We start from the raw sequence: 19,513 nt of genomic DNA, 5'->3' as shown, positions 1-19,513 counted from the left end.
AACATCTTTGGCTTTCTTATCTTTTCTTGTCTATCTGTGATGGAAAACAGACATACTTGGAATATTGCTGTTCTCTACTGAAAAGCTGAATCTTTTAATGTGTTTCATGTTCAGCAGTAACTTGAAAAAACATAGTATGCTGCAGCTTAAAAGCCTAGCATGCAAGTGGGTTGGATTTGAAGGAGATGGGGTGGTGAAGTTATACCAGACACAATTACAACTGCTCAAAAAGAAATGAGATGCTTGAGAAGAAGTGGGAGTGCATCCCTCCCCATTTCAAGAACCTGGTGCATCAGATAGTAGTTTAAAGGCCTGCCACTCATTTTGAAGCAAGGCATTTTGATGACAGGACTTTGGAATATAAAACAGCCCAATTACAGGGTTGGGAATTTTCAAACCAAGAAATGAATCCTACAAAGATACACATTTTTTTTTAAAAAAACTTTATTCCACTGTGAGTAAATTGTACACATATATAACTGCAGAAGTAAGCCAACCATTCTAGGCCTGAAAATTTAAATACATTATACGTGTGTGTGTGTGTGTGTGTGTGTGTGTATGAAGTCCTAGGTGCCACTCCTAAGCAGCAATGTGGTGAAGCAATACCACTTACATCACAGCAAAGGTCAGTGATATCAACTCTTGGTACAATAGTCTGTGTGCCAAATAAATGAGCTTTTGTTAGTGAGACAGAAAAATACACACTAATGAGGCTGAAACATGCATAGCTAAGTCTTAAGCTAACACATTTATTCTGGAAAATCCCAGAATTATTTTAGTGCAACCAACCAAAATATCACAAAATAGTGAGCAAACTCTGAAGTGAGCAAACTTTTTATAAGGCTGGATGTTTTGTAAATGGGGTGGGGAAGCTGCCTTGATTCCGAAGCCAAATTGGCTGCATTGATTAAAAGTTCATTTTTGCCATATAGTCTTAGAGGTGTGTTGCCATCATGAAATGAAAAACACAGCACTTAGCTCTGCTCCTACATTTATGGAAGAGGAAACAAAATTCATTGATGAAGTGGGTTCAAGGCTGGACTCAACACCATTTGGTTAGAATTACAGTGGCAATCAGAGAGCATGTGCATTGCACTTTTGAGAATACAAATGTTTGAACTGCTCCTGGGCTGAAACCACAGAGAGGTGTTACCCACACTTCCATATGAGCTCTCCATCCTAGGCAGTTTTCCACAATGCAGTTCAGACATTTGCTGGAGATACTTCACATATAGAAGAAATGAGGTCTGTTTTAGCTTTCTGATTATTCTGTGGTCACCATGTCCACCCCCTGCCCAGAGGCATGCAAAAATAGCCATGGAAATACATTGGCTCCTTCCAGAGGAGGACATCACATTTCTGGATGACCATTGAAACCAGAGATGAGCTGCTTACATCACTGTCGCGAATGGGTCGGTTGCACCTTGGGAGTTGAAGACACCCACGTAAGATACATCGACTTCAATGGGTCTCACTTCGAAATCAGGCATGCTTGCAGTCTCAGCCAAGTTAGCCCCGCTGAAACAGCTCCATCAAATTTTCAGCAAGACAGTTTACGGATGTCTTAAGTCATAAAAAACGAAAAAAAACCTCTTTTCAGCTGCAGGGTCACTTCTAAAATTCCCAGCGGCCTCAGGATCAAAGACTAACAGTACCAGTGGCTGAACCAGAGGAGGAAGTTTTACGCCTTTAAAAAGCCCCCACTCCGAGGAAAGCTTGCGGGATGAGGCAACTTCCGAGCGCAGCTTTCAACTAACCGAAGCGAAGCCTGCCGGGATCCGGAGCGGGATCAGAGTTCGGCGCCGGTTTGCTTCCGAAGCTGTTTCCTCGCTGCCGCCCGGCAAAACCGTTCTGCCGAGTGGATGCCCCGGGCTTGAACCTACTGGGTCGCAGCAGCTGAAGTCGTTGCCCCTCCTTGCTGGGAAGATCCGGTTGTTACTTGTGGAAAGCCCGGGAGCCATCGCGCTTTTCTCGCGGGGGGAGGAAGTTGCCTGAAGCTACAGCATCCAGCCTTTTCTTCCCTTTTCCTTATTTTACAATGGGCAGCCCCGAAGCGACGCGCGAGTTTCCAGGTGGGTGTAAAAATGCTCCGAAAATGCTGCTGCTCGATTAGCGTCGCTTCGAGAGGTCTCTTTCCCTCTCCCCACGCTCTCTATCTTCAAATCCCCGGGCGGGATTGAATCCTAATAGCGAGTTGTCCTACTACACACTTACTCAGAAATGTATCCCACTGGTTTTAGAGTTTACTCACAAGTAAGGGTGATAGGGTCGCAACTCGCATGCAATTAGTTATGCTTTAGCAGCCTTTTGCTATACTACACTCCAAACAAGGTAATCAAAACAAAAATAACAAGGTAAATTGGCTATAATCCCAACAATTAATCCGTGTTTTTTTAATTGTGGAGTTATATACAATGACGGGGCAGTTTTGTTCTGGTAAATATACGTTGCTAGAGAGCTAATTTGTGCCAGGCTTCCTTTCAACATCTCATTAATTTGACTTTCTGCCTTTTTACCTAACTGTATACAGTTACATGGGAGTAAGTCCCATTTGACTCATTGGGGTTTACTTCTGAGTAGACGTACATAGCACTAGGCTGTTACTTTCCCCCACCTGAGCCAACTCCTTCCAATTTTATTCCCCATGAAGTGAATAAAAGGGGGTGGTATTAAGTTTTGAGTGTGTAAAAATATCTGAATAGTAGAAATGACATGAGTCTCCCTGAAAAAATGATTAAATCACAGTAGGACACACCCACTGAAACTGCAATTGCATGTGGGCTTATCTTACATTAGAACATGAAGGTAACAAGGTACAGCTATTTTAGACCCCTGTACTGCTAGCCTGCACATGTTGCTTATTTCATTGTACTATTAGACTTAGGTGTGGTCCTTTCTCAATGGAGCTCAGGGTGGTTCTTTCATACATTATCCACACAACCAAACCGGAAAGGTAGGTTATGGAATAAAGCAGTGTGTGTGGCTAATCAAAGGTCAAACCCAGGTTTTGTCTCTTCATTTCTCCCCACTCTCAAATATTAATCTGCTTTCTGCAGTAGCATTGTAGAAATGGTCTTTTGAATAGAATAGTTTACTAATTTGGACAAAATGCATGTATAGAAATGCATTCTCCTTTCCTATGCCAAACTTAAAGCTAGTACCTCAAGGATAATCTCCAGCTCACTATGTTTGAAACTCTATGACTTGAGTTTCAAAAGCTCTTAGCAAATTAGCATGTGGATCTTTCTCAGGCTAGAACAAAAATACAACCTAATATGTACTTTACAACTTAATAAGTTTCTTATTTCTACCCTTTTAGCACAAGTTTGTTTAGAATGTTGGCCCAGATTACTGGACTCTGAGGGTGCAAGTGGATCAAAGGGAATTGCATTGGACTCTTGAACTTTTTTATATTTCTAATTTAACCTGTGAAAACTGTACATGTATTTGTTTCTACTTTTAAAGTCATATGCTATCTTGCTGTTTACGTTCTAAGAAATATATTGTTTTCCTTCTAAGACAATGACATACCACAGGTGGCAACTGAAGAATCCCGAAGGCTCTCTAAAGAACAGATATTTATACTGGTAGCTACAGCATCTATCAACTTCAGTTCAATGATTTGCTACTCAATCCTCGGACCTTTTTTCCCAAGAGAGGTAAATGGATATACAACTTGGCAATCCAATGCTTACATCATTACAACTTTTTAAATGAAGCCTTTGATAGAATTGCTTGATGACACTTTGCCCAGCAACATGTCTAACAAAAGTCTTGTTTCCCATCGTCTTTTAAAAATCGGGTTTTTCCTTGCAATTTTCCATTGAACTGCAAATAAGGAAAAATGAGGGAGGAAACACTATATAATTAGAATCATAAAAAGTAAGGGTGGAATACAAGGAGGGTTGGGAGGAAGAGAAGGTTAGAGAGGAAAATGTGCTGTGGTGTTCGATGTAAAGAAATCCCAACATATAAACTGCAAAATGTTGCTGGTGAATACAATTCCTCTACCCATAAATTTTTAAAATCTTCTGTTTGGGAAGTGTCTGAAGGCACTTTTTGCCATTTGTTCTCATGGATAATACTTGAAGGGTTGTGAACTCTCTAGGCCAGGGTTGGGGATCTTGTGGCCCTCCAAATGTTGTCATCTGAGTTCCTGACCATTGGCCGTGCTCTGGGGCTGATGTGAGTTGGGAGTCCAACAGCTTCTGGAGGCCTGCAGATTTCCCATCCTTGCTCTGCTAGACCTTTTCCCAGAGACCTGTCCCACCAACAACATTCTACGGTGGTAGGAAATATTTAGATTTCTACTTTTCATGTAGGTGCATTCGTACACCCTGTGTATAAAATGCAGTGTGGGAAGCAGCTTTGAACCCATACATAATAAATGCCATATAAACAGATATGGGGCATGTGGGGTGGACTAGGTGCAGGGCACATTCTCTTCTTCAGAAAATAAAACACCTTGGCTAAGTGCCTGGTAGATTGCAGGTCTGTTACAAACTTCTGCTCATGTGAATTTTGCTTTCTCTCTCTCCTCCCCCCATTCATTTGGTGCAGAGATTCATAGATCCACAACCACAGGGTTGTTCAGCAGCAAGCCAGCTGTTCTGCTACAGTGTTTCTTTGGACTTCCTTGTCAATACTAAGGGAGACTTGAGAGACTTCTGAATTGGAACTCCAATGTCCACCAGCAACGTTTTGTAACAATTAAGCCATTTTAACTGCCGGTATTTCTGGCTTGACATAGATTTTTTTGTTCCAAGTCATTGTGTTTAAAGGAAACCTTTTCTCTAGTGGAATCCACACATACATAAAAACGCTGTAAAAATGCTTTTAAAAAAAGTTTTTAAAATACATTGAATTTTGCATAGCTCACTATTTGTATATTACACTTTACAACACATTTAAAGTGTTTTATTTGCATCTGTGCAGCTGAGTCCTCTTTTTTTCTTGTTTAAGGCAGAAAAGAAAGGTGCCAGTAACACTGTAGTTGGACTCATTTTTGGATGCTTTGCTTTATTCAACTTCTTGACTTCTTTGATCATGGGAAAGTATGTAAGTATGTTTGACAATTTCCATAATGTAAGCTTCGAATATCCTCAGAAGAGCAATGTCATTTTCATTTGACTATCTTAAACTGCTGCCTGTGTACATCCTTACTAAGGTGTTCTAACACATCTAGAAAATCTCAAGCTTCCTAAATGAATTGCCATAAATTAAAGGGAAGGGTTTTCCATGCTTATGGAGTCGTTACTTTGAATACCTTTCAGTCTGTCTCATTTGAAAGGTCCTTTCAGCAGATCCCAGAATGTGATGAGACAGGAGGTCTGTAAAATTCATGCCACCCAATGAATCCAGGTCACTATAGCCTAATACCCATTATCCTGAATTGTACAGACAATGAAGAGACATGTGGCTTGAAGCAATGTGCTCCCATAGAGCTTCATCCACCATCTGCTATACCAGTTCTTGGAGGTGGTGATGGACTTAATGCGGGACAATAAATGGAAGGTGAATCCTAAGAAGACACAGGTGTTATGTGTGGCGAGATCTTGAGTCCAGGAGGTATAAAGGCAACCTGTTCTGGGCAGGGTTGTAGTCACCTGGACAGAATAGATCTATACCTTGGGAGGATCCAACATGGTCACTGGAGGCTCAGGTAGCCTTGGTGGCTAGGAGTGCCTTTTTCCAGCTGTGGCAGGTTCACCCCCTGTGATCCCCTCTTGGACAGATGACTTGACCTTTGTATTTGGACTACTGCAGTGGATTTATTAGCTAATGGTAGTGCTGTGGTGCAGCATGGAAAGTATCGGCAGCAAAGAGTGTTGTAACAGTTAATTGCACCTGTTGCTGTTGTGAAAGTAGGTTAATTCACTTATCCATTTAGAATATTTTTAGGTGTGATAATGAGCTGGATGTAAATCTGTAGAGTGGGCAGACGTTAAGCTCACAGATTTTTAATTTTGTTTTCATAAAAAACTGAAGGAAGAACAGTAAATTTGAGTACTAAAACTTCTATAAAACTTGCAGAAGTGCTATAACTTTATTGTTTTGTAATTTACAGCTTGTACAGATTGGTGCAAAGTTTATGTTTGTTGCTGGAATGTTCATCTCGGGAGTTGCCACAATTCTCTTTGGGTGAGTGTGTGTTGGGATTATGATGCATCTTAAAAAAATAAAAATAAAAATTATTAAAAGTACTTTATACAAGACTTCAACTCAGTAAGCTAGGGCCTAAACCATTGCTGTTCTCCTGGACCTTATATATTTGGCAGGATATAGCATCTGTTAATATTTTATATATTTTTGGCCATTATTGGAACTGCATTTTAAAATTTTCCATGCTTTAAGAAATATAAATCTATACATTGTTTGTATGATCCAAAAGATTACTTAAATGCTTTGCCCAAAGCAGCTCCTAACTCTTACATGCAAAAGGACACAGGCTCAAGATGTGGATATGGATTCTGCTTCACTCCAAAGTACATTTTCCTTTGAAATCCCGAAAAAGTGGAAATGTACATTGGTTATGGGTCTGTTCGTTGATGCCTGATGTCTTGTCCAAAGCAGCTCCTAACTTATCAACCTTTGCTTAATTGCAGTTCTTTTCTCAGATATCTTTTATGGATTCACTGCAGACGACAACTTTGCCAAGCAGATTTGACCCAATACTTGCCATAAGGTGCAGCCTTCGCTACTTACGCAAGAGGGCCTTGCCAACATGTCTATTATATGAGAGCACTGTACTAGATGTTTATGCATAAGAGGCCTAGGAGCTGTATTAACTTTTCTTTTGATTTTAGGATGTTGGACAGAGCACCCGATGGGCCGATATTCATAGGGTTGTGTTTTGTAGTTCGAGCCATGGACGCGATTGGCTTTGCCGCAGCCATAACAGCCTCGTTTTCTATTCTAGCAAAGGCTTTCCCCAACAACATTGCTACAGTTATGGTATGTATGAAGCCAGTAGCTGATTTTGAGTAATCACAGTTAATAGGTAATGTGGCATGATACTGCTTTAAATGTGTGGCAGCATTCTCTGCAGGGTTCTGGGCTGGAGTCTTTTCCATCCCTGTCTGAAGAGACAAAAGGGGGGAGGGGTTGAACCTGTGACCTTTTGGCTGTGAAGCAGAAGTTCTAACACTTCAGATGCTCTTGGGACCTCTTGGGACTAGGAGACCTGCATCACACAAATAACATCTTGGGTGTCGTCTCAATACACTGAAATTAACTTGGGAAAGTTTCATTTGGTGAGGGATGTTAAGATCGTGACGTTTTTATTTTGCATGACAATCACAAGTAACTAAACTACAAAGGCAGGTCTGTGTTGTTGCTTTAAGAGCTGACCTTTTAGCTGAATGCTGATAGCACCAAACCAGAAAAAATCATGACTAGATGATAGTATATAATAGCTTTCACTACATCATGTGAGCTTAGCTTGGACCAATATTGTTGTTCTCTCCACCCCCTTTTACTTTAAGAAAACAAGCTTGTGCTTTGGCATTGGGGTAAAGATTTATTTTTAAAAAAAAGAGATTAAAGGTTTATATATACTCAAACGCTCCATAAGCCAAGGGGAAAAATAGTTAATACATTCATAGAAGCAAAACTTAGCACTTCATTGATGCTAATGAAATTTGTACTTATCACTAATTCTGTCCTGCTGCACCAATTAGGCCACCTGATCTGATGTCATTGTTGTCCTTTCTTTCTTTTTTTAAGGGCAGCCTTGAAATTTTTACTGGACTGGGACTAGTGTTGGGCCCGCCTCTTGGTGGCTTTTTGTACCAGTCTTTTGGCTATGAAGTCCCTTTCATTGTACTTGGGTGCCTGGTGCTTATCCTGGTGCCGCTGAACATGTTCCTCTTACCAAAATATGGTAAGTGGTGTCTTTATTGCCTTTCGGTTCGAATTGGGTTGGAACTTCCCTATTCTCCACTGTGAAGATTGTCTCTTGGAGCCTGTTTTTCCACACATTAATGTAGGAAACTTTCCTCTCGCCTGTGATAATACTGGTGACGGTAATAGCTGTGCCCAATCTACAGAGCCCTTGTATTATAAAATAATAACAAAAACAACAAGAATATACCATTCTTCATCAAAACATCACAGTATAAAACACAAAATACATAACATAATAGCAAATAAAACCCCCCCAAAAAACATGCATACTCAGGAGGGTTTTTCCAGTCTATCCTGAATGCTAGCTTTGCTTTATTTTCCCTGCCAAAGGACAGGACTGGAAAGCATAGTAAAAAGTCCCTTTGGGTGTTGCAGGTAGTGGCTTTCTGTGCGTTTCTGTGATACTTTTGAAGTACGTTAAAGCTGGAGATGAAATTGATGCAGGTTTTTGTAGCATTTTGAAAGCCTGAGAAACCTGTTTGGCCCAAGTCAAGATATTGGCAGTTTCGTTTTCAATTCTTTCCCTAATGATCCCAATTGTGGAATTTGCCCTTTTCACTGCAGCCGTACATTAGCTCTGTTTTCATTGAGCTAGCCATTGCAACCCCAAGATTGCTTTCCTAGTAATCGCTTCCACCTCAGAGATCCTTGATATATATGTATGAAGTTAGGATATTTTTTGCCCAAATGTGCCCCAGTATGCTCTTGTTTGCATTGAGCCAGCATTCTAATGTTCATTCCCCTAGGGCGAAGAGATCCTTTCGGAGCTCTTTGCTATTCCGATAATTTGGTGTCGTCAATGAACTTGGCTGTCACAGTATTCACTTCCTTCCTCTAGTCTACATCATTTATGAGCAATATAAAAAATAGTGGTGCCTACTAGTATTGAGGAGGTGGGGGTGGAGGGGTGGGACACACTGTTCACTCTTTATTGCAAGAACTTTCCACTCCATTTATTCCTACTTTCTGCTTCCTGGTCTCTAATCAATTAGGGATCCATAAGACAATCTCTAAGCTTTTCCCATGACTGCTAACTTTGCTCAGGAGTCTTGTTTTCCTTTGTCTTCCTCTGTTTTCCCAGTGTCAACTTTAAAAATTGTATGCTCCTTTGGGGCAGGGCCCTACCCCATTCTGTAACATGTTATTCATACCGAGTGTGATTAAAATAAATAACCTGCCCAAAATGTCACTCTTTGTCTTGTTACAGATTCCACTCCTAGCAAAGATTCATTCTGGAAGCTTGTTGTTCTTCCAAAAGTTATTTTCCTCTGTTTAACTATGTTCACACTAAGTGGATGCTTGAGCTTTCTGGATCCTACCATGTCACTATTTGTCTTGAAAAAGGTAGGTGCAATTGGGGGAAAGCCTTTCATACAAATGCTTCATCTAAAATTATGAAAATCAACTAAGATTGTATAAGATTGTCAATTTTGCAAGGGTCCTGGTGGGAATTCCATAAGGGTCAGTCGCAAGAGGTGTCCTAATGGCAGTTGCTGTCCTGTAGCTTTAAGGCCAGAAGTAGGCTGATGAAGTAGTGGAGTGGGAAATGCAGTGCTGCAGGTAGAGCTCAGCCAGGTGAGCAGATGGCAAGCTCTTCCTCTCTATAACTGCAAACTGGAGCCAAGTTAATTGAGTTAGTGGACATTCTTAGCATTCATAATGCTAAAGCCTAAGTGAAATAAAAACGAATGCAATTTTCTGCTGCATCCTAGGCAGATAACAACTCTTAATAATTTTTATTTGGTTTTATTTTTGTTTTTAAAGTACTAGGTTTAAAATAAATAAATCTGTTACTCATAACAAAGTTGTGCTTTGTGTTCCAGTATAATTTGTTTGATTTCAGACACAAGGAATATCTGAACGGTGTACAGAAAAAAAATGTGAAACATCATGCCAATGATAAAAGAGTCTTAAAACTAAAGAACAAGATTCTTTAAATGCAGAGATTAAATAGGCTAATCTTGGAGAAAACTAAAAGTATTCAGCAAAAACTGAAAACATTAAAATGTTGGGGCTTGTTTCACTTCTAAATAAGACCCCATTTCTCTACCAATGAACTTTTTCATTTTGTCCAATTTTGTTGAGGTTAGAGATGGGAAGGCCTGGGGGAAAACTGGGGGGGGGGGGAGATGCAGATTTTTGCTATCCCCCCCGTTCCCCCCCAGTAGTATTTTTTTTAAAAAGTTGCAAGTTTTTCTTTTAAAAAATGCACAAATGTTGCCTTTTCATTTTTATGTTTGTTTGTGTGTGTGTGTATAAATTGCATAAGAATATATTGCTTGTAAATCTAACTTTGCCCTGCTGCAACAATGAACTTTACTGAGGGTCAGATGCTATTTTTATGAAATATCAAAAAATCTGCTTTCTTTTTCTAGTTCAAATTGCCTGCTGGTTATGTGGGATTGGTCTTCTTGGGGCTAGCACTCTCCTATTCCTTATCTTCACCATTGCTTGGTTTTCTCAGTGATAAATTGCCGGTGAGTTCAAAATCCTGCTGTGATTCTACGTTATAGAGTGATTAAAGTTCAATAGGCTTCAGAACTAGAAATTCCTGTTTTGAAGTCAAAACACAACCAATCCCACAGGCCTCACTGTGGGTAAAAACAGTGGTGCCTGGTGCCCATTTCAGCCAAGCCATATCCCACTGCCTATTATGTAAGATTTTGGTGAATGTTCTAGGTCCTGGAACCTCTGCAAAATGCAGATGCCCCCTTTAGACAAATGAACAGGGAAAACTTTAAATTAATGGGTAAAAGCTGCAGTGACAATAGAAAGCTGGAAAACCAACCGGTTTTGAAATGACTCCATCAATCCCAAAGACCATGAGGCTGGATGCTGGTTTTGTTTGTGCATCACAGTCTGTCCTGAATGTCACTGTTCTGCCTTAGGAAATATGAAGTGACACTTATAAAGTACATAATTTTTCCTCCTGTCAGTTGAATTAATTCAAATGTAGTTATTTTGACAAAATTCAAGTCTTCCACTTCTCTGTTTCTTGCAGTACTTAAGGAAGTGGCTAATGATTTTTGGAGGCATCCTGACAGCATTATGCTACTTTATGTTAGGACCAGCTCCCATCTTGCACATCGAAAGGTAATGCACACTTGATGAATGTGTCTCTGGCACTGGCAGTCTGCCCGTCTTCTGAAGCTTTCATACTTATTCAGAAATCAGTAAGCAGGGCAGTGTATGTTCTGCCCTCAAATATTCATATTTTGTACCCAAAAGCTGTTGACATATGATCATATATGTGGTCCCCTTATGACCTTATTCAGCCTGTACACAGCCTGCTGTTTATTCCGCCAAGAAAAGAGTGTGCACTATTGAGCTTTTGGTATTCCTTCCCTCTTACTTTTAACTTGAAATGTTTAGAAGCATGCACCCCCTTTTTTGAAATAAAAATGAAGACATTTACTTCCATCTCATTTGTGTCTAAGGAGCTTGGGAGATAGGGTAAATGGGGGTTATCCCAGCAGTTAATGCCACAGATTCAAGCTTGGCCTTCCCAATTCATGCCCAGAGTGCCCTGACAAACAATATTTTCTCATTCTGTGGGAGGTAGATTTGAGGTCCTTTCCTTGAGCTAGTTATGGAGGTGACATAGCAGCATCTTGTTGTCATGCCACACATCGCCTCTCAACTCAACTCCTCATGGCAAACATAATCTCTGAACTATATCTGGGAAGCTGCCTGCTTCCCAAATGGAGTTCAGAGATTATGAAGGGTTTGTATGTTCAGCACAGTCCAAAAATCATGACGATTAGCCTAGAACTTCAGGTGCCTGCCTGTGACTAACAAAATCGCAATTGCATTTTAGGAAATTTGTATTCTACATTATTGATTAACATTTTGGCTTTTAATTGATTTTATCTGTTTTTTTATTTTATATAAACCAACTTAGCAAAAGTCACTAACACACATTGTTGTTAGAATATATTATTACTAATACTACAAGGGGGGGAGGGACTCCTATAAAAGAAATGTTGTTACCAATGCTAAAAAAAATGTTAGTATATGAATCAAAGGTATAATGAAGTGTGTGTTTGCTTATTATTTTATTTATTAAATCTATATCCAGTGCCTTCCTCCAAATGAGGAATGTTGCATCGTTTCCTCAACTTATTTTAGGATTTTGATTTCCCTCCCTCAGCAAACTCTGGCTCTTTGTTCTAATGTTGGTCCTGATGGGTTTTTCCCTTGGAATGAGCGGTATCCCGATATTCCCTGAAATGCTCAATCATGCATAGTAAGTTATCGTCTCTCCATACACTTTGAAAAAAAATGTTATTCTTTGGCAGCTCATTGCAAGCGAATTGGAATAGGGTTCCCTTATTCTGTAGTGAATTCCTTTGATGATTATAGGTCTGTGCCAGGATACTTTCTATTGAGAGGCAGAGAGTCTGTTCCTCCAAGATGTTGTTGGACTCCCAGCCAATATGACCCAAAGTTCAGAGATGATGGGAGTTGCAGCCCAGTAACATCCAAATGACCACAGGTTCCTCCACCCCATTTCATATGCAAAGCTAAGACAACATATGAATTAAGATGATGGCAGTGCTTTTATTTTTTAGAAGAACAGCCTCCCTCCCTGAGCTAATGAGCCCTTTCCCACTGGAGTACCAGTGTGGTACCTTACGCTTGCCACAACCACGTCTCATAACAGAATGAGATGTGGTTTCATGGGCATAGAGAAGATTTTGAAGAGACAGCACTCCATTCCTTTATTCTCCCTGCAGGAAAGATTGCAGCTGCCTTTGAAAGACAAGGCAGGTCTGTTTTGGATGCTGCTACTTTGTGATTCTATGACTTGTCTTCCAAGCTGCAGAGCTCCAAAACTTGCATTTCAAAATGAAAAGTTGGTACCTTTGGAAATGATCTGTTTGTTTGCCTTTTGTCCTGCAGTGAGAATGGCTTTGAGGAAGGATTAAGCTTGTTAGGCCTGGTATCTGGACTCTTCAGCGCAGTATGGTCACTTGGGTATGTATAAGGTCATGGATGGCCTATCATTTGCACTCCCATGTACTCCTCTCTTCTCCCTGTGTTGATACTTACAGAGCCAAAGTAACCCTGCTCACTCACAGGAGGAGAGGTCTCAGTAGGTTTGAGGGTGGGGGTGGGGTGAGTACAAAACATGAGTTTACGTGGGTTACATAAATAAGAGTTCCATTGGAGAAAACCCCCAAAATATTCATTGTATAAGAATGTGAGTGTTGTATGCAGGGCTGGATTTAGGTTTGATGAGGCCCCAAGCTACCGAAGGTAATGGGGCCCTTTATATGTCCACCTGTCCTTTGTCAACAACAAATTGTCGCCGTTTTTTGTGCTGAATATATGCTATATATGCCCATTACTTACACAAAACACTGTTGCTGTGTGTAGGTTTTATTTTATTTTATTTGTTTTTTATCTTCTATTTTGGAAATGTACATCCAGCCCCCCCCTTTTAAAATGTTTTGGGGCCCCCAAGAGAGTGGGGCCCTAAGTTATAGCTTGTTTAGCTTCTACGTAAATCCAGCACTGGCTGTGTTGTAGTGACAATGGGGAAGAAACTAGAGGGGAAATCATACAAGTAAAAATAAGGGCCCTTTCAGACTCTTAGCACACATTTCTAAGCCTCTGTTTGAATAATTCAAAAGACCTTTTTGTTTCTAGATATAGATACTGGACTTGATCCAACTGACCACGAGCACAGCTCAGAACGCAGAACTGTTTTGACCAAGGGGAGGGGAAGAAGGGGGGCATGCCCAGGTCACCCATTCTTATAGTTGTTTGATTAGGGGCACGCCCTGTTATGCCGTTTGGGTTGAGCCCATGCATTTCTAGACTCTGTGGCGGCATAAGGTGTTCTAGGACACACTCACAACCTAAATTTAAAGCGCAAAGCTTTCCCACCCCAAAGAATCCTGGGAAACGGTAGTTTCTTAAGGGTGTTGGGAATTATAGCTCTATAAGGGGGGAAACAGCAGCTCTGAGGATTCTTTGGGAGAAGCCATAGCTATTCGATTGGTAAAAATGTGCTTTAAATATACCAAAATTGTGGAAACCTTTTGGAAAAAAAGTATTTCTGAGGTTTGGTGGCTCATAACACCACTTTTTTTTGGAGTAATACCATGAAATTATTCAATGGAAAGATAATTCAATGAAGAATGTCATGCAACAAAGTTTGTTCAATTTTCTGTATTCTATCAAAAGAAAAAGGAAGCACAACTTGCTTAGGCTGATATGCAGTAGTTTTCCCTCATTTGAATGTAGCCAATGAGCATGAGTGTTAGAGAGCCAATCGGGTGTTATGAGCCATCGAACCTCGGAAATACACTTTTCCCAAAAGGTTTCCACAATTTTGGCCACTAGTGTGTGGTGTGGATGTGAACCTAGGTAAAATAATTTATCTGGATCCAGAGGTGATTAGTGATGTGGAGCAGAGGATAAGGGCAGGAAGGAATTTCAATCCATGATAAGTTAATTGCACTTTGTGAAAAGTTACTCTTGACTAAGTGAAGTCCCATTGAGAACTAAGAGTGACTAATGTAATAATAGTTTATAAACTCAACACGTTTTGAGCTGTCAACATGTTTTTTTAGGGGCACTAACTATGCAAACCAGTCTTTTATTATGTCTTGGGCTAGCCACACCTTTCTGGTCTCCTGTCTTGCAGAGCATAGTAAGCAGCTGCTGCTCTGGCAGGGGGCAGAATTACCTGGGATCCTTCCAGTGGCCCATACTGGGGGGAAGGGATGTTTTCATTTAGCTTTTCTTAAGAAGTGGTGCAAATTCTTCAAAGCACCTTGAATCATAACCCGGGATGCAAAGTCTGTGCAAGCTGCATTGGTCATTCTTTCTCAGACCTACGTTAAATGTGTGTTTCGCTTCCTTCTCCTAGGTCTTTTGTAGGTCCAACATTAGGTGGATTTCTAAACGACAAGCTGGGTTTTGAATGGGCTGCAGCCATACAGGGTGGATTTGCGCTGATAAGTGTATGTAAACCAGTGTTTTCTTGATATGAGCTTTTATTATGTTTGTATCTGAAAGTGTGGCACATTGCAAATATACTATTTGTTTTCTCTTCAGGGGTTAGCTCTTGCAATATATTATATCTACGAGGCCTTGCACAGAAGAAGGTACTGTGACTACATTTTTTATTTTAAAAAAATGAATTAAAGGGGGAAATGACTATTTTCATTTAAACTTACAAAGAACCATTTGAGCAAATTGTTAAGTCTTTCCTGCTACACTTCTGGATTATTCAGCTTGCTGTAAACTAAAAATTATTTATTTATACTTATAGCCCACCTTTCCCCCCAAGAAGCTCAAGGTAGCATACAAAGCCCCTTCCCATTTTTCCTCACCACAACTCTGTGAGGTAGGTTGAGCTGAGAGAGAGCACAACTGCCCCAGAGTTGCCCAGGGAACTTCATGGCTGAGTGGGGACAATATTTTTAACAGGAAAAAGAGAACCAGCAGTAGAAATACACAATAAGTCAGAAGCCAGATTACAAATGATTTCAAAGGCCTGGGTGAATTTAAAAAAGGCACCCTCCCTATGAAGAAGGAACTGAGCGAGCCTCTGTGAGGAGACGATTCCACAGTTGGGATACCCCCCTCACTGCTATGTTTTCTATCAAAATACAGCTGGTGGTGGTGGGGGAAGCTGATCAGGATAGGGGCCATGGCATAATCCTGATGAAATCTGTTATGTACTGAAGTTCTCACCCTGGGCCAGCAGGGGGATACTGTAGATAGTTATGCAAATGAAGGATCGAAAGTGACGTTCAGTGATTGGATAGTTTTAGAAAGTTGTTACAATAACGTGGTACTGGAGCTCTATATAAGCAGGCTGACTGAGCCCTTCAGTTCAGTTCTGTCCTGGCCTGTGAATAAACAAGAGCTGTTTGAAGAATCGCTGTGTCGTCTGATATGTTCACCCACAACTTAACAAAATCTTTCATCTAAAGCTGCTATTTCCCACAGGAGGGAAGTTCCCAACAGCAACTTCAAGGCAGCTTCAGGGAGAGAGATTTTTCCTGGGACTGAGGCATTGGCTGGTTTAGCTCTGGCACTTAGCCATATTAGCTGTGACAACTTGTTTTGATTCCCCCCCACATTCAAGTCCAAATAATGCTGTGTCGTGGTGGTGCGTAAAACCGTGTGTGTCATCACAGCCACTAAGACTAAATCATGGTTTGCAAAAGAAAGAGGAAGGAAGAATATGAAACCGGACTGAGGCAACACAAATCCATTTGCAGCTCTATAGCCTTCTTCCCTTTTAATAGGCAATTTTTTTGTGGGCATTTAAAAAATTTATTTCGCCTTTCTGTTTTAATATTGCTGTGGATACTGAGAACATTTCGAACCTTGTCTTTCTTCTTTTGCGCAGATCCCATCCCCAAAACCTTCCAGGCACAGAGGAAGAAAGGGCTCATCTTCTGCCAAGTGCAACGTAGCTGGAAGCCTTCCCTGCTGCCAGTTTAAAGCTACTTTTGTACGGATCATTTAGGAGCTTGATACACAGGCAAGAAACAAGCAAGCAACTGAAGGTGGCCACCTTTGCCTCATGCCACATGGTGGGCTGTAGGTTCTTGACCGCTGTACTGTGGCATTCTGATTCTAGAGGGAATGCCTGTGTTTTTGGACAGTCGTGTGATAGACCTCTTTGGGCTGGTTCTACGTGAGAGCAGCAAGGTTGCCTGGTGGACAAAAGTACTTTGCACAATGTGAAAATAATATATTCCACTATGTGAAATATGTTCCGTAATGCTCTACTTTTGTATTCTAATATCACCGATTGTCAGCACTCAATAAACTTAGTTTCTTCGAAAGTGTGTGAGATGTTCTAGGGCATTTTGCTAATATTTTTTTAAAAGATTAATATTCTTAGAAACTTTTTAAGGTATATTGTGACCTAAAACTTTTGTCTGCCTGCTAATTTAAAATAAAGAACACTAAAAGCTGTTTTATATGTACTTTTTTCTGAATGTGGAAAATTACTGATTGTCTGAGAAATTGATTTGTGTCCAGCAAAATCGTCCCCTTGATGCAAAACCTTTTGTTTGTGCAACTGAACTTCCATTCCCTTTTCTCTTTCTCCACACACCCCAGTTCTGTTCCGTTCTGGTGGTTCACTGTAGCCCCCCTGAGCGGATTGGTGGTGGGATTTAGAGAGAGGGGAAAGGAAGGGGAAGTCAAATTCTACAAGTGGAAGCCCTTGTGCAAACAGGGCAGTGTCCTTAGATGCCCTCATCATGCTCCAGCTGCTTGTATTGCATGCACATTCTAACCCCAGAGAATTGTTTTGCATTCCAGTGTGTGTGCTCAGCTCCAGTAAATGTGGACTTCCCCATTACCTTCAATAAAAGAGAAAAACACATTCCTTTTGCAAGGTGTAGAACTGTCCTCTTCATTTGAAAAACATTGCTTCCTGCTTTGTTAATTATAATAATTTAATAATAATTTATTATTTATACCCCGCCCATCTGGTGGAGTTTACCTAGCCACTCTGGGTGGCTTCCAACAAAAAGATTTAGAATACATTAAAACATTATTTTATTCATTGCATTTATATCCCACCTTTTCCTCCAAGGAGCTCAAGGTGGTATACGTGGTTCTCCACCTCCTTATTTAATCCCTTCAACAACCCTGTGAGGTAGGTTAGGTTGAGAGAACATGACTGGCCCAAGACCACCCAGTGAGCTTCATGGCTCACTGGGGATTTGAACCTGGTCTCCAAGATTCTAGTCTGACACTGCTTCCAGCAGACATTATATAAGAAAGAGGGCTTGGAGGAAATATGCATGTGGGTACCTTGCAAATAAAAATCTAATTCAATGTAGCCATAAATTTGTCTGGCTTCTGTTGAAGGTAGATCTATGACTCCTGTTAGCAGGCAGAATTGCCGTTCTACAAGTGGATCGTGGGGCTCTGCCAAGATGGCATTAAGTTTTGAGTTTCCCTAAATATATTAGTTCTATATTTAATAGGATGTTGTTGAAACTTGTCAGAACACAGGAGGATGCTTTCTGCTGAGACACATACCCCTGGTCCCTTAAGAGATTGTGTACACACAGGATTTTCAGTAGCTCGGCAAGATGTTTCCAATTCCCAACTGTTAGCAATAGCAGCAACCAAACAGATGTTCCTACCTATACGTAGCCTGCTGAAATGAAAGCGAAGCAAGAGAGGATTTCTGTGCAAAAGGACAGACTGTAGCTCTGCTCTTGTCTTGAAAAGTTCCTTAGCTCTGAACGTATTCAGTGGCACACTGGGTGTTTGTTTAAAAGCACTTTTGAACTGTTTAAGAATGCGTACAAAGCTATACAAAAAATGCCCCATAAAAACAAAGGGTGGGATTCAACTAAATGAGTCTCATCAACAGAAACCCTTCACAAGAAATTGCACAATGGGGCTTCTAACCTTTCCTCCCTCCTGCATGCCACCTTAAATTGCCTTGGCGGAAGGGGTCAGGAAACAGCATTGGGGTGTGTGTGGAAGGGGCGACTGTTCCATCTGGCAAGCCTTAGAAGGAGATTGAATAAAAAAATGATTTATCGGTAGAAATGCAAACTGTGTGTGTTGGGCTGCTAGCTCTGGAAGGTAGATCTTCCTGGGCTTCTAGTTCAAATAACAAAATACACAAAGTAGATTTGGCAAGCCTGCCCAGCCTCAGTCTAAACTGGCTGGCAATGGCTGTGTTGCATTTCAGACATGACTCTCAAATCTGCCTGAATATGCCAGGGATTAATCTGGAGCCCCCAAAGCAAGTTCTCCATCACTAAGCTATGGTCCCATCCCCTAGGCACAGAGGAAGATCACTGGTCACCTGCAGGTCGCATAGGGAGCCACCAGCATGTGATTTCAAAAGATGGCAACAGAGCTTTCCCCCCATGAAGCATCATCATCATCACCTAGCAAATCATCCATTATGGTGATGACTGGGTGGGAGGGAAGGACCAGATGTTGCAGTTGTCCTTAAGGAGGACTGGCCACCAACTTTTGGGAGCTGTGAGCAAGTTCGAGGTACAGTACTTCAATAACTGAAAGTAGACACAGGACAAAGGAAGCAATGTTGCCACAGAAACTCTGCCCCATGTTCTTGTTGATCTCTGCATCTGGGATTCAAGACATTACCTGGATCCCATGAAAGTCTTACTGTTGAGTGATTCTGCAGGAAAAACCTGCTGTGACTCTGCTCTGACTTTCAAAGTGGTCTATTTCCTTTTGTAGGATAATAATAATAATAATAATAATAATAATAATAATAATAATAATAATAATTTATTATTTGCACCCCACCCATCTGGCTGGGTTTCCCCAGCCACTCTGGGCGGCTTCCAACAAAGATGAAAGATACACTAAAATGTCACATATTAAAAACTTCCCTGAACAGGGCTGCCTTCAGATGTCTTCTGAATGTCAGGTAGATGCATGGGACTCGGCGGGCACCTTTAGCGCCCCCCCCAACCCGCAAAGGAACCCATTAACAGGCTCTGAAGCGAAGAGGGGGAAGTGGCGCGGTGCTGTGAGTCTACTGCTTTTTCCGTGGAGCGAAGCCGCATAGCCGTTGCCGGAGAGCGCTGCCTTTTTCCTGGGACAATTTGGCATCTAAAGAATCACC

The 19,513-nt window shown here is 41.0% G+C and overlaps 1 protein-coding gene across 2 annotated transcripts; it reads left to right on the top strand.

Annotated features, from left to right (window-relative positions):
• Positions 1–986: 986 nt before the first annotated feature.
• On the top strand, positions 987–16,854 carry SLC18B1 (solute carrier family 18 member B1). Of its 2 annotated transcripts, XM_053381940.1 has the most exons (14): positions 987–2,072; positions 3,520–3,659; positions 4,963–5,058; positions 6,068–6,141; positions 6,807–6,954; positions 7,726–7,882; positions 9,113–9,249; positions 10,281–10,382; positions 10,907–10,998; positions 12,056–12,151; positions 12,808–12,882; positions 14,786–14,879; positions 14,974–15,023; positions 16,280–16,854. In XM_053381940.1, the coding sequence occupies exons 1-14, from the start codon at positions 2,039–2,041 to the stop codon at positions 16,344–16,346; spliced, it is 1,362 nt and encodes a 453-aa protein (XP_053237915.1). In that variant the 5' UTR covers positions 987–2,038; the 3' UTR covers positions 16,347–16,854. The 2 variants fall into 2 exon arrangements, with proteins under 2 accessions (XP_053237915.1, XP_053237914.1); XM_053381939.1 differs by lacking the exon at positions 14,974–15,023.
• The last annotated feature ends 2,659 nt before the right edge of the window (positions 16,855–19,513 follow it).

This window comes from Podarcis raffonei, chromosome 3, assembly GCF_027172205.1.
Source record: "Podarcis raffonei isolate rPodRaf1 chromosome 3, rPodRaf1.pri, whole genome shotgun sequence".
Taxonomy (NCBI): domain Eukaryota; kingdom Metazoa; phylum Chordata; class Lepidosauria; order Squamata; family Lacertidae; genus Podarcis; species Podarcis raffonei.
Note: the sequence above shows the minus strand (reverse complement) of the source record. Positions and strands in the feature narration are given on the sequence as shown.

Bases quoted from the DNA above. Each gene is read 5' to 3' on its own strand.
- SLC18B1 (XM_053381939.1), top strand. From the start codon at position 2,039: ATGGGCAGCCCCGAAGCGACGCGCGAGTTTCCAG. The intron at 2,073-3,519 runs GTGGGTGTAAAA...TTTCCTTCTAAG, and splicing joins AGCGACGCGCGAGTTTCCAG to ACAATGACATACCACAGGTG. The intron at 9,250-10,280 runs GTAGGTGCAATT...TTCTTTTTCTAG, and splicing joins CACTATTTGTCTTGAAAAAG to TTCAAATTGCCTGCTGGTTA.